This window comes from Rana temporaria, chromosome 1 (genome assembly GCF_905171775.1).
Source record: "Rana temporaria chromosome 1, aRanTem1.1, whole genome shotgun sequence".
NCBI classification, from domain to species: domain Eukaryota; kingdom Metazoa; phylum Chordata; class Amphibia; order Anura; family Ranidae; genus Rana; species Rana temporaria.
Genome location: NC_053489.1, coordinates 422,473,284 through 422,488,637, shown reverse-complemented (window position 1 = coordinate 422,488,637; position 15,354 = coordinate 422,473,284). Strand labels below are relative to the sequence as shown.

The following is a 15,354-nucleotide window of genomic DNA, read 5'->3' as shown; positions in this document are numbered from 1 at the left end:
GTTAGAATAAAATACCACAGCGGCATGCATTCCCCCATCTACATAGAATGTGTGGATGAGAAAAATGTCTCAACCAGCAGGTTGAACAAAAAAATAAAAAAAGAATCATGTATGGCCAGCCTAAGCTGCAATAAAACCACCTTATTATTGTATAAGACTATGAAAATGCCACCAAATTATAAAGCAAAGGTTGATTGAGAAAAAGCAACACATCTGTAGAAAAAAAAAAAAAACGCTTAAAAGCGGAACTAAACCCCCCCTATCGTTTTTAGCCATGGAAGCTGCCATCTTAGCCTCTGTTTGATCTTCAACTGCCATGATGCTGCGCATGTGATCAGTTATGGCACCAGCCATTGGACGGTTTGACAGTTTGGCTGAGAGCACAAGCAAAAGGTGACAGCATATTTGAAAATGATAGGTTTAGTTCCACTTTAAATAAGTCCAGTGTAACAGCAAAGTTTTTTTTTTTTTTTTTACAACATTTCTTTTGAATTGGACAACTCCTTCAGAAGCAAAGCCAGGACTCTCCTATAGGTGTCCAGTATGGTCTGAGCAGAAGGCCTCATAGCTGGGTTCTCCTTCTTACATTCTGTGTGAATGTCAAACAGATGAAAGCGGACAATGTCACTTCCCTCTACGTGACCTAAGAGATAATCAGTCACTGCTGGAATCTTCCAGATGTCCGTCTTCTCATCATATGGTGGCATGAGGTCATCGCGGAACTCAACTTCTGGCCCATAAGGCCATAGCTGTTCAGGAGCAACAAAATCCCCAGTAATTTCTCTCGGGCCACACTTAACCAACCTTCCTTTCTCTCTATCTACTAAAGGTAAGGCATCCAAATCATTTGCCACCAGGCGAAAGTCACTTGTTAGCAGATACTGAGAGAGCACCTTGTCCAAGTCATTGGAATCACACATGACCAGTACACCAAGAGGACTGCTGTGAAGGTAACCGATTATACTCACATAGTCTATGGCAAGCTCCAGACGATTTTGCCAGGTATTTAGGTACTGGTACTTCGGGAGGTTAAAGGTAGCATCCAGATTTTTCAGGGAGCCCAATGGATGGTACTCTGTTAATATACTCTTATTATCCTCACAATAACCCACAAGTGTAACTACATGTCTGCTCTGTAGGGACTTTAGCATTCGTAAACCATGAAGAAAATCAGCTTGCAGAGACGAAACTGTTAGGTGAGACAGAGCCACCTTCATTTCTTTCCACTCAGACAGGTATACCTAGAAAATAAAGCCAACATGTTACTTATACAGTGGAACCTCGGTTTAAGAGTAACTTGGTTTGAGAGCGTTTTGATTTGCAAGCAACTTTTTTTTTATTCTGACTCGGTTTGCGAGTGTTGACTCGCAAGATGAGCAGAATTTAAGCTAAAAAGGCCTGCAGTACCTCATTTGGCCTGAGGTACGGGGGGGGGGGGGGGGCAGAAGTCGAGCAGAGCCGAAAATAGGCCTGCAGTACCTCATTTGGCCTGAGGTACAGGGGCGCAGGAGCTGAGAAAAGCTGAACATTGGCCTGCAGTACCTCATTTGGCCTGAGGTACGGGGGGCGCAGGAAACTAGCCGAAGTGTCCTCTGGCCCTTTTCCGGAAGTTTTTGGTGCTTTTTGGCACCCCCCCACCTCTGCCGGCATTCGGTATTGCATCATATTGAAGCCAATGCGGAACAAATTATTTTCGTTTCCATTGACTTCAATGGGAAGACTCGCTTTGATATGCGAGTACTTTGGATTACGAGCATACTCCTGGAACGGATTATGCTCGTAATCCAAAGTTCAACTGTACTAGAACTGTTTAAACCTATTAGATCTCATCAACAAAGAGGTGACTTGGACAGAATTTAGAACTACAAAGCGATATTACAGAAGAAGCAAGTAAAGAGTTTTAGCATGGAACTTAACGTTGGGTATACACTTGTGTGGGTGGTTCCCACTGTGGGTCCGCACCCGTTCTCTGCAGCCTCAACCACCTGCACAGTGAATCCTAAGGAGATGCGTGCGGGTGCCATATATTCTAACAGCATGACGCACGCACTGGAAACCACTCCCGCACTTGCGGTTCCCACATGGGCTGCGATTTCTAAAATGCTGCAGGGGACCTTTTCTCTCTTTTTCAGGAGGCATGGCAGACCATTCAAATGAATAGGCTGCCGTGCCTGCACTGTGTTCCATGATAGTGTGACCCTAGTGTGTTGCCCATACACAAGTAGACCCTTTGCCAATGCAACAAGAAATATTTAACCAGCCTGATCAATAAATAAGTGGGACTGCCTATAAGCAGTGATGGCGAACCTTGTCACCGCAGAGGTTTTGGAACTACGGGCCAGATCCTCAAACGAGATACGACGGCGTATCTACTGATACGCCGTCGTATCTCTGTTTCTAACTATGCGGCTGATTCTTAGAATCAGTTACGCATAGCTAGCCCTAAGATCCGACAGGTGTAATTGAATTACACTGTCGGATCTTAAGGATGCAATTCTAGGCCGGCCGCTAGGTGGCGAGGCCATTGCGGCCGGCGTAGAATATGCAAATGAAGACTTACGGTGATCCCCGAACGTCACGAATGGCCTGCCTATCTAAATCTACGTCGTTTCCGTCGAGTTACGTTGCGTAAAACTAGGGCGGAGTCCTATTTGACTAAGCCATGGTAAGTATGGCCGTCGTTCCCGCGTCGAAATTTAAACCTCAACGTCGTTTGCGTAAGACGTCCGTGAATGGCGCTTAATGCCCAGGCCAGGTTTTGCGATTCGGCACTGCGTCGCTTTAACAGACAATTGCGCGGTCGTGCGACGTGGCTCCCAAACAAAATTGGCGTCCTTTTTTCCCCACAAATAGAGCTTTCTTTTGGTGGTATTTGATCACCTCTGCGGTTTTTATTTTTTTGCGCTATAAACAAAAATAAATCGACAATTTTGAAAAAAATTCAATATTTTTTACTTTTTGTTATAATAAATATCCCCCAAAAACATATATAAATTTTTTTTTTCCCTCAGTTTAGGCCGATACGTATTCTTCGACCTATTTTTAGTAAAAAAAAAACGCAATAAGCGTTTATCGATTGGTTTGCGCAAAATTTATAGCGTTTACAAAATAGGGGATAGTTTTATTGCATTTTTATCATTTTTTTTTTTTTACTACTAATGGTGGCGATCAGCGATTTTTTTCATGACTGCAACATTGTGTGCGGACACTTCGGACAGTTTTGACACATTTTTGGGACCATTGTAATTTTCACAGCAAAAAATGCATTTAAATTGCATTCTTTATTGTGAAAATGACAGTTGCAGTTAGGGAGTTAACCACAGGGGGTGCTGTAGGAGTTAGGGTACACCTAGTGTGTGTTTACAACTGTAGGGGGGTGTGGCTGTAGGACTGACGTCATCGATCGAGTCTCCCTTATATAAGGGATCACTCGATCGATACGCCGCCACAGTGAAGCACGGGGAAGCCGTGTTTACACACGGCTCTCCCCGTTCTTCAGCTGCGGGGAGCGATCGCGACGGAGCGGCTATAAACAAATAGCCGCGCCGTCTTCCATGATCGCTCCCCGAGGGAACCCGACCGCCGCATGTAGTGGGGGGGGGGTCCCGATCGGACCCCCGACCCGCGGAAAGGCAAGGACGTACATGTACGCCCATTTGCCTGTACGTGCCATATTGTGGACGTACATATACATGCAGCCGTCGGGAAGTGGTTAAATGGGACTCGCCCCATTCGATTGGGCCCGCCTTGCGCCGGACGGATTTAAGTTACACCGCTGCAAATTTCCAGGTAAGTGCTTTGTGGATCGGGCACTAACTTGGGAAATTTGCGGCGGTGTAACTTAAATGGGAAAAGTTAAGTTGCGCCGCCTGGCTGTGGATCTGGCCCTACATTTCCCATGATGCTCCACTACACAGCAGAGTGCATGCTCATCATGGGAAATGTAGTTCCAAAACATCTGCGGTGACAAGGTTCACCATCACTAGGCCCTATAGTGTTTTTTTCTCCAGCCCAAACCATTTGGCAATGTGTGACTTGTTAAACAGATGCAGTTTGCATCCTATCAATATATGGTTAATAACGGAGGAATGATTAGAATAATAAAGCCACAAGACAGCCTCTTTGAACAGCAAAAAAATAGGGGGTCCCAAAACGTAGATTTCACTTGTAATTTTGTTTGGCTCATTGATAACCTTGGAAACTTATCTTTAAAGTCCAACTCCACTTTTTTCTTTTATAAAGATTCTCAGAAGCTCTCTTCTGGGTTGATGCCCAGTGTTATTAATCCTATTTCCTGTAAGTCCAGGCTGTCACGGACACACCCCCTTGGGATATTTCATCAAACCAAAGAAAAGGTGCGCCAAACTAAGTACAGTAACACTGAAAATTCAATGAAGGTATAGTTAACATCTAAGTACCTTTTTCCTAATTGATATACAGCTGTTCACTAAGAGGTCCTCGGTATACAGAACGGGCCAATGGGATGACGCGTTTCTCAGCATCCGCTGTTTCATCAGATCCTCTGATGAAACAGCGGATGCTGAGAAACGCGTCATCCCATTGGCCCGTTCTGTCCGATACGTCACCTTTGGTTTGACGACGCTGCATTGCGCTCCATGCTGAGGCGCACACCGTCCTGAGCAGCACTTCCCGTTCTCATGTGGTCTCTCTGGAAATTCCGTGTATACCTATACCACCCATCAGCTTACTTGTATACCGAGGACCTCTTAGTGAACAGTGATTGCTGCCACATTCTTTGGATCATCGAGTGACACCGGACCATATTGTCATGTATATGCCTCTTTACCGCTCATCCTTTGTGAGTAGCCATTTGGCTGAGTGTTAACTATACCTTCATTGAATTTTCAGTGTTACTGCACTTAGTTTGGCGCACCTTTTATTTTATTACCCATTTCAGAGCCTGCTTCTGCTTTATTGGTAGGTGCCGCTAGTGCTTGACCATCATCCATTTCATTATTTCTGGACTATTCATTGGACTATTTATTTATTTACTTACTTAATTGTCCATTTAGTTTGGTTTTAGATCACACTCTAAAAAATCTTTGCCCCATCCAACATTTTTTACTGTCGATATTTCATCAAACCAGTCTGAGCTTGCAGTATTCGTGCACAGACTCACCCTCACACATCATTACATGAGCTTTGTTCTGGGGAGGATTAAAGACTGCCAATGCTTGAACCATTGTATGTTGTTTATTCCACACCTGGGTGATGCCACTGGAAGCTCAAAATCGCTCAAGTAGCCACCAATTTTTTTTTCTGAATAAATGCAAAGTGATCTCTGATTGGACGAGATGGAGATGCGGGACGGTGATGTCAACTGCAAAGCTTTCTCCGAATGGTGCCCGTCACCAGAATAGCAGTGTCTACTTCAGTGATTTCCAGCTTCAAGGAAAATCAGCCAGGTATTGTATATACATAGTTACATTATTAGCCAGCTTGGACAAATGTAGCTATGTAAAAATATACCTACCATGCCTGGAATTATTCTTTAAAGTGTAACTAAACCCACATCATAATGATCAATAAATGCTGTATCACATGCTGTTCATACTCATTCAGTCACTATGGAATTCATTTTCTGTATTCTGCAAAAAACCTGGTTGATCCTGCTGTTCTCTAGCTATACCTTTCGTTCACATCCCTAATTCAGCTAGGGAGACTGCAGCTGCGGTGGCAACTCTGCACATGCTCAGTTTTCAGTGACTTTCTATGCTGAGAATTTCCTCCCTATCACATCTGAGCAGCCCATGTGACTACAGAGTCCCACATATGAGTGTATACACAGTGGTAAATGACAGGCCACTCCCTCCCTCCTCCTCCATGCCCACTAATCAGCTAAATACAATGGGGGTGGGATATTACATGTAGATTAATGGGGGCTTCATCTTCCTCTTTATGTAAGAAACAGGCTGGAGAAGCGTGACACAGCTTGTGACTGGCAGAAATCTGCCCACGCTGTTTTAATTGGCAACAAATAATTAAGATCTGATTTCAAATATATATTTGTATGGCAATTAAAAGGTTTATTGATATGAATTCATTATTTTTGCCCTGTATCCCAAAGGCTGTTTTTTAAACCTGCAGCAGAGGTCTAGAAGTTCCTACTGATTATGTTTCCCTGCAGACAGGCTAGGGAAGAGCCGTGTCATGTATATAGCTGTATATCAATTAGGGAAAATGTACTTAGGATGTTTTTTTTTTTTTATAAAATAATTACAGTGCCATCATCCCTATACAGAAATAGAAGGGGCAATTAAACAGTATGTGTTAGTATCAATTTCAGCAGCAGATTTGATCGTTTACTGAGTATGCAGCATCTTTATCCTTTAATCCTTGCCTATGTTCCAGTTTAAGTTGGTGCCATGATTACTGCCCCATATTTCTTGTTTCAAGGTGGCTCCTTTCTCTTGCAACATTCTACGGAGCCCCCGTTACATGCAGGAACTAAAGTTGTGTCTCCCTACACTGTGTTCATCAATAGAAACCCACAGCCCCATAGGCTATGGGTGACAAAGCACTCCCCTGCTCCTCCCTTCTCCAAGCAAACAGACTGACTGGAGACTGTACTGTCCACGTTCAACTCATACCTGTGAAGACAGGAATTTCAGGAAAGCACTACCTAGAATTTTAACCTGCAAATGCTGGCGTAAGTATTTTAACAAATAGTTTACTAAGGCTGGGTTCACACTACTACACTACTTTCATCCTACTTTGCTCTGTGTTCAATGTTTCCCTACGAGAGCGTCTTGTAGTGTCCTACACAAGTTGGTCCGACTTTGAAAATGCTCCCTGTACTACTTTTGGTCCTACATTGATCCTACTTCAGGCCCATTGAATATCATTGAAGTCGGACCAAAGTAGTATCCTGTTCATGAATGTAGGATAAATGTAGGACCAATGTAGCAGAGCAAAGTAGGATCAAAGTAGTGTAGTAGTGTGAACCCAGCCTAAGGGATGTTTATTTTATTGTTCTCAATGTGTTACATTAAAAACCACTGAGGGTTTAAAGCAGGGGTGACCAACCTTTTGAAGCACAAGGGCCACTTAAGCGACTTGGTAACTGGTGGCGGGCCACAATCAGCAGAGCGGGCGGATGGCAGGTCCATGTCCGCTCTGCATATGCAGAGTGGACACGGGCACAGACGGATCGGATTGGAGGTAGGACACAAAACGGTTTACGTCTGCCACTCCTTGGAGGTGATTGGAGGGTCCAACTGGGTCGGACTGAGTAGTGTGGAAGGGGCTCATGGCTGCTTTCATACTAATGCGCTGTGGTTTACCTGCACCGCGGGTGCAACGCAGTGTACCTTTGGCTTTTCTGCACTTTGCAATAGACTTCTATTATATTCTGCAGGTGTGGTGCATTTTCTGAAAGCTCAAACTCGCAGGTAATAACAGAAGTCTATGGCTCAGTGCAGGTAACCCTTGGGTGCGTTGCTCTGCATCTGCGGACTAGTTTGAAAGAAGCCCAGTAACCACTACAGAACACATATGCCCATATATACACAGATTTTAGTAATAAACTGACCTTTAATAACAGTACTCTATTCCATCCCAGAGCAGGAGGTCGCGGGCCACATCAGGGGGCTCCGCGGGCCACTGGTTGGGCACCCCTGGTTTAAAGGGTTTATAAAGGATTTTTTTTTTTGTTTTATCTTATTAGCTTCCTTTACCTTAATGCAGTGCTGTTTTTATGTCCCCATCGTTCGTTTTTGCTCTCAAGTTGCTGTAATTCTTCTCTGATCTCCACATTTCCTGGTTGTCTGTTTCCTGATAACCACAGTACTGGGAGTTTTCTCTCTGTGGTCACTAATCAAGGAGGTGTGATTACTGTGTGTCTAAAACCCCTCAGCACCAATCAGTTTCGTTTTCCAAACCATCACTGCCCTGTATTGGCTCTGTACATCACAGAAGCAGGAAACAACATGCAAAAACGAAACTAGAAACTGCAGCTACATTATATGATTGATTTGTATCTATTTTTAAAAGGAATCAGTTAACTATTATGTCTCTATACCCTGTAAACAGTAATTTCAGCTAAAAATATGTTTTTCTTTAATACTACTTTAGGGTATATATAAAGTGAACTTTTTAAAAAATATATATATGGGGAAGGGGGTGTGTGTGTATGTGTGTATATGTGTCGCAAGAGCTGTAGTTGGACTTACAAAAAAAAAAAAAAAACGTAGCAGAAGCAATAAACCAGGGGGAGGGGACGAGACTAAGCAACCAAAGATTTCGAGAAAACCTGACTACTGAGAGAACATGAATGCTTTCATTGCTACACAATCCTTCTGCAAGTATTAGTTGTTGAACTGTTATGTTGAAGCAATGCTTTCCCTGGTTTCTAGCACAGCCACCATGACTGGTTTTAAAATGGCACTGAAAAACAACTGCAATCCCAAAGCTGGTTATAAACAACGCTCAGGATGTAAGCGGTTAATACAGGCATGTCCAAAGTCCGGCCCACCGACCAAATGCGCCCCCCCTGTTGATTATGGCCCCCCTGGGGATTTGGATATATACATTGTTTGTAAAAAGATATATGCCGTATTTATCGGCGCTGCCTTGGAGGGGACAGGGAGGGTCAGGACAAGCGCCGTCAGATTACATGGATAATCTCCCGTTTACTCAGCAGTGTCTGTATTGGAAGTTCCGTCTCCTGGGATGCCATTGGATGACTGTTCTGTCTATCGTAGGAGGTGGGACTTTGTATTAAAGAGGCCATAGAGTAAACAAGATACCCTCCTGTTTGTAATCTGCTGGCACTCGTCCCGCCCCCCTCCCTCTGCCCGCCGAGGCTGCAGATGGGCATCGATCAGGCTGCACTGATGGCAATGGTGAGGCTGCATTTGTTGTAATGGTAAGGCTGCACTGATTGCAATGGTGAGGCTGCACTGATTGCAATGGTGAGGCTGCATTTGTTGGCAATGGTGAGGCTGCATTCGTGGCAATGGTGAGGCTGCATTCGTGGCAATGGTGAGGCTGCATTCGTGGCAATGGTGAGCCCATGCGTGTTATATGCCGATAAATACGGTATATCCAAATAACATGCCCAAGCTCATCCTCAGTCCTGAGCAGCGCTCGGGGACTCGTTGGGGCCACAAAAGAAATATATGCAGTATATCCAAATAACACGTCTGAGCTCATCTCTTCACCACACACAGCCACAAAGGCAAGAGAATTCTTGTTGGGCAATGTATTCGTGCTCAGACGAACACACTTAGACCGAATTTGGGGTTAATACATGCAGTTGCGTTTTTTTACTAATGCATAAACTAATCTATAAAATACCTTTTTTACTGCTCCTTCTCCGACAAGTTTTAACTTGCGGACCTCCCTGTCGAGGCCCTCACAGGTCAACCAAGCAGAGCAGTTCTTCATTGCTCCAATCTTGAAGTAGCCTTGGGGACAGACGTTGGGATCCCCATGACTGAATCCGGTGGACACATAGGCATGCTCTAGGTAAACATAGAGCACTAGGTTGATGCACACCACAGTAAAGATGAGTAGGATCAGGAGAAGAAGAAGACAATTCCAGCTGCCATTCTTCCTACCGACTTGATGTTTTCTTTCCATTTTTCTCTACTTTGGCAGATTAGAAGCATCCTATACATAAGAGGAAGGTTGGTGTTACAGGTCAATTATATGTAGTTACATATCCCAAAGCAAAACAATATTGAGATCTGAAGAGACCCTGTCGCCAGACCCTTCAACTCGACTACAATCCCATGTGTGCGTTTTGGACAGGAAGGGCAGCTTTGACAAGATCTGGGCCCCAAACATTTCTTCCTGCCTCTTTGACAAAGGGCCCTTACAATTTAAAGCGGAGGTTCACCCTAATTTTAAAGTATTCCTTAATCAGACCGGCTTCAGTGTCTATGCTAAAAGTTTGCAATCCATACATTTTTATTTTATTGCCATACCGTTGTTCTGGTGTCTGAAGAAGGCACTTCCTGGTTAACCTCCCGCGGGAGTGGGCGTGTCGGTTTATCTCCCAGCGCCCCAGTGTTTGCTGGGACTAGTCTTGCAATGTCTCCTGGGAGCACGGCGTCATGCTGCCCAAGAGACGATTTAAAAGGTGATTAGAGGAACTATTGCGTGGTTTCACTCGTCAGCTGCAGTGCTCCTTCTGAACTACAGCTGATCGTGAAGAAACCGTGCATACCTTCACAACGGGGCGTGCACTTGTAATGACGCCACCGTTGTGATGGCAACCGAGAAGTGTTGACGGCGAGCAGCGCCGTCAACACTGCACATGCGCGGGATAGAGCTGTGAATGCTGGGATCAGCATTCACCGATTCCCGGAAGCATTTGCTTGTGGGCTTCACAATGTCCACAAGCAAGATGGAACTGCACTGCTCGAATTTTTATAAATATTAATTGATCGCCATATCACATAGCGGATGCCTGCTAAGACCAGAGAAGCTTAATTGTCTTTAATGCAGTATATGGACATAAAAAAAAAAAGATTTCCCGCTGAACCCCCGCTTTAATAAAAAAAAATTGGAAGCAGACAACGGATATCTTTTTCCCTGCCTTCCTTGTTCTTGTTTTGCCTTGACCTCTATACCCTTCACCCCCATACTGCCTACTGACAATCTTTTTCTTACTTTACTTTCCTCTGCTGCTGCCTAATGTGCCACTAAACCCACATCATAAAAAACATAAATAAATGCCGTATTACATGCAGTTCATACTCACATGAGTTTCTAGGCTGAACCTTTTCTTCCTATCAAATCTGAGCATCCCATGTGACTTTAGCATCACACATGTTTGCGTATAACACAGTGGTAAATGACAGACCACTCCCTCTTCCTCCACGCCCACTAACCAGCCAAATACAATGGGGATGGGATGTTGCATGTAGGTTAATGGAGGCTTCACCTCCCACTTATTCTAAGACACAGGCTGGAGGGGCGTGACTGGCAGAAACCCACCCATACCACGCTATCGCCAAAAAATAGTAAAGATTGGATTTCAAGTACATATTTGTATGCCAATTTAAAACATTTATTGATATTATTTATTTTGCTCCAAAGGATGTTTTTTTATTTTTTTTTGAACATGTGACTAGAAGCTCCTCCTGCTTATGTTTCCCTGCAGACAGGCTGGGAAAGATCTGGGTCATGTGACAGCTGTATATTGAGTAGGAAAATGGTACTTAGATTTTTTTTTTTTATTATTAAAATAATTACAGTGTCCTCATCCACCTAGAGAAATAGGGGCAATGTCAATTAAACAGTGTGTGTTTAGTATCACTTTTTAATGCCTAGATATATTCAGGTACAATAAATCAAGATTAGCTATAAAATGCAGTCGCTCTCAATCTCTGCAAGCTTGTTGCTAGTGATACAGTGCTTTTGCCTGCAATATTAGGTTAGTGAAATGGTCTCTCAGTGCTCATCAGTGATGCCAGCCAGTGCTGCCTTTCAGTGCCTGCTCATCAGTGCTGCCCACTAGTGCCCATCAATGGCACCTATCAGTGCTCATCAGTGCCGCCTCATCAGCGCACATCGATGAAGGAGAAAAATTACTTATTTACAAAATACACTGAAAAACTTTTTTTTTTTTTTCCAAAATTTGCAGGGTTTTTTTTTTTTCTTTTAAGCAAAGAATAAAAAAAAACAGTGGTGTAGCATAAGATTGCGGCTCCTGCTTCCTTTGGCCGCATTCACATCTGAGCGTTTTGTAGCCTGAAGCTATAAAACGCTAGAGGGGAAAAAATCCATTATTCTCATTGGATCTCCACTCCAAAACGCCTGAAGCTCAAACAAGTTCTGGACCCTTTTTGTCGCGCAAATTGGGCTGATTTTGGCATTTTTGAACGTTTGTATTCCCATAAAAACGAATGGAAATGCTCGATTCAAGCGTCTAGCGCGACAACAAGCGTTTTTACGGGCGTTTTGTCGCTTTAATCTGTTCTGTGGAATAGAACATTCACCCAGGAAGAAGATAAAAAAAAAAATCTACAAAGATAGCAACAAATGATGAAAGAGATGATCATTTTTCCTATTGGATAAAATAAAAAACGACAAAGTTCAAAAACGTCGGACAATGCTGTATGCAAACGCGTGAATACGTGTGAAAACATGCGACAAAACGACCGAATACGCTACGCTCAGGTGTGAGTGCGGCCTAAATGTCGATGTGGGCTTTCGGGTCTGGATTTACTTTGTATGCTATAACACTCTGTTGTAAACCTGTACTGTCGGTTTGTATGACAATAAAAAAACTTTTGTAAAAGAAAAAACACAGTGGTGATTAAATACCACCAAAAGAAAGCTCTATTTGTGGGAAGAAAATGATAAAAAATGTCATATGGGTACAGTGTCATTCAAAGTGTGACAGCGCTGAAAGCTGAAAATTGGCCTGGGCAGGAAGGGGGTAAAAGTGCCCTGGTATTGAAGCAGTCAAGGTAACTTTGTCTTTGTTTGGGTCCCCCTGTGTATTCACACAAAGGATCAAATGCTGGCAAATGACATAGCACTATGATCATTCCATATTACACATGTTGTCATTGAATAGACTAGAGCATATCCTATAAGACAAGTGCAATAAATGAGGATAGGTAAACAATTGCTTTCAGTGAAAAGAAACAATCGATCCTTGCAGGAAATACACTCTGACACATGGAATCTTTTCTCTGATCAGCATGGAAGAGGCATTTATGAAATAAAACCACAGGGGAATCTGTCTCCATAAAGCTGTGGGTGATCCATGATATCAGGAAGCTGCTGCCAGACAATGGAGATCACGTGCAATCATTACTTACTGTACCTCCAGTTTCTGCTGACTGTGAGAAGGCCAGCCTGGTCTGGTCACATGTACTGCACTCCTCTGTTCCATATGGATCGATCATACATTCATGTAATCCCTTCGCCTTCTTCCTGCTGTCATCATAACATCCTCTTTCCCTATAAGGTAGACACAAATGTTCAGCGCCACCTACTGGTCACTAAACAAACGTCTACAAAGAGAGACCAACTCAAGCCACAGCATGCAGTTCTATTCACCTTATAACTGTCTTTTTCTTATGATTATATTCATTTTCAACTATCAAAAATTACACATTTCCCCAATTTTAAGAATTGCTTTGGCAAAAATATTTAAGCTCGGCTCTACATCAATGCAGTGTCGCTAACACAGGCTTGTTCACACTTATGTGGGGCCTGTGAAAAGGCGACAAACTTCTAATTTTACAGGGGCGGCCTATCTATTAGGGGTGCTGACACCCTATCAATGCGTCTGGCCCTCTAATCTACATTCGGGGCGCCGGATGCATGGATTCCAATAAGGGGGAGTTTAAAGCATGTGATTAGAGCCAGAGGCTCTAATAGGCTTCACAAAAGCGTGGGCTCGTACTGGTACAGGGCTCGTCGACCGACACAACCACCGACACAACCGATTACAACCACTTTAACCTACAGGTAAGCCTAGATTAAGGTTTACCTGTAGGTAGGGTTGCCACCTCATCCCTTTAAAAAGGAACACATCTGAATTACACAGGTTCTGTGGCTGATTAAGGTGGTAATTAAACTCACTTGGTGCCTTACCTGCATTAAATTAGCCCCAGAATCTGTGTAATTCAGATGTGTTCCTTTTTAAAGGGATGAGGTGGCAACCCTACCTGTAGGTGCAACAAATATCTCCCAAACCTAAAAGGTTTAGGAGATATTTGCAGAAAATATTGGCACCAATGTCTACGGCGCATGCGCCGTAGACATCAGGCGCACTGAGCGTGCCGCTTCTAACGGTGATCATGCCGTTAGTGGTGGCGCATGCGCAGGCATGGTGTCATCGCTGCTCCGGCCAGTCACAGCATCGGAGCAGCGATACCCGGAAGTCACTCCTGGTATAATGACAGCGACAAAGGAGGTCACCCAGGACCACTGCGGGGGCTTCGATCTCAGGTAAGTACTACACAATGAGCTAGTATGCTATGCATACTAGCTCATTATGCCTTTGCCTTGCAGGGTGTTTTTTTATTTTTTTTTAGAGAGGGTTTACTTCCTGTTTAAAAGGCTTTACAGCAGTGGTCATCAACCCTAACTCAGGGCCCACTAACAGGCCAGGTTTTATGTATTTCCTTGGGGAGATGCAGTCTAGAATACTGCAATCACTGAGCAGCAAATGATATCACCTGTGATGTATTTCAGTTATCTTGCAAACCTGGCCTGTTAGGCTGGGTTCACACTACTTTCATCCTACTTTGCTCTGTGTTCAATGTTTCCCTATGAGAGCGTCTTGTAGCGTCCTACACAAGTCGGTCCGACTTTGAAAATGCTCCCTGTACAACTTTTGGTCCTACATTGATCCTACTTCAGGCCCATTGAATATGATTGAAGTCGGACCAAAGTAGTATCCTGTTCATTAAAGTAGGATGGATGTAGGACCAATGTAGGATAAATGTAGGACCAATGTAGCAGAGCAAAGTAGGATGAAAGTAGTGTAGTATTGTGAACCCAGCCTCAGGGCCCTTCCACACGGGCGAACCGTTCTGGTCCACATGCCAGTTTTTTAGGTGGACCTGAGCGGGCACTCAGTGCACCTCTATGGAGCCTGGGGATATCAGTGGTGATGTCATGCCCACAGTGGTGATGTCATGCCCACTGACATCCAACCCGCTCCGATCCGCCAAAGTGCGACAGATGACAAAGGACTCTACGGTCCGTCGTCATTCGATCCCCCATAGGGGAGAGCGGCGCTCTCATAGGTGTGCAGAGACAGACCTGTCATCTACCTGCTCAGCGGAGATCAACGGAGCGATCCCGCCGATGAGCAAAGCGGAGCCCGAAAATGGTCCGTCCCGTGTGAAAGGGCCCTTAGTGGGTTGATGACCACTGCTTTCAGGTCATTGGTAGAGTTAACTGTCACACTGGCATGCAGGGCGATATGTAACATGTGTAGTGCGTTTGTTTTCTTAAGTAGCCACTTCCAATTCATGCGTTTGCATATGTACAGTTCTGCTAAAAGTTTGCATGCCCTTGTAGAACTGGTGACATTTTGGAATTGAAAATATGACTGATCATGCTGAAAAACTGTCTTTTATTTAGGGATAGAGATTTTATGAGATTTTATGAATCCATTTATTATCACATATTTGTTTTTTTTTATATGACAGAAATCACCCAAATGGCCCTGAACATTTGATTCCGTTTATAATCCCCTGGAATGTTTGGTCTTGGTACAGAAAAACAAGGTGGAACACACCCACGGTTTAAAATGGCAATTAAAGGGTAATTTCCCACATCTGTGGCTTTTAAATTGCAATTAGTGTATAAATTGCCAATGAGTTTGTAATTTCAACCTGTGTGTGTCTGTAGGTA

The 15,354-nt window shown here is 43.9% G+C and overlaps 1 protein-coding gene across 2 annotated transcripts; it reads right to left on the bottom strand.

Annotated features, from left to right (window-relative positions):
- Positions 1 to 316: 316 nt before the first annotated feature.
- Positions 317 to 12,963, bottom strand: POMK (protein O-mannose kinase). 2 transcript variants are annotated; one of them, XM_040325243.1, is made up of 3 exons: positions 12,801 to 12,963; positions 9,319 to 9,633; positions 317 to 1,241 (listed from the first exon to the last, which is right to left on the bottom strand). In XM_040325243.1, exons 2-3 carry the CDS (start codon positions 9,601 to 9,603, stop codon positions 474 to 476), a joined length of 1,053 nt encoding a protein of 350 aa, XP_040181177.1. In that variant the 5' UTR covers positions 9,604 to 9,633; positions 12,801 to 12,963; the 3' UTR covers positions 317 to 473. The 2 variants fall into 2 exon arrangements, with proteins under 2 accessions (XP_040181177.1, XP_040181171.1); XM_040325237.1 differs by having other exon boundaries at positions 12,806 to 12,963.
- Positions 12,964 to 15,354: the final 2,391 nt, after the last annotated feature.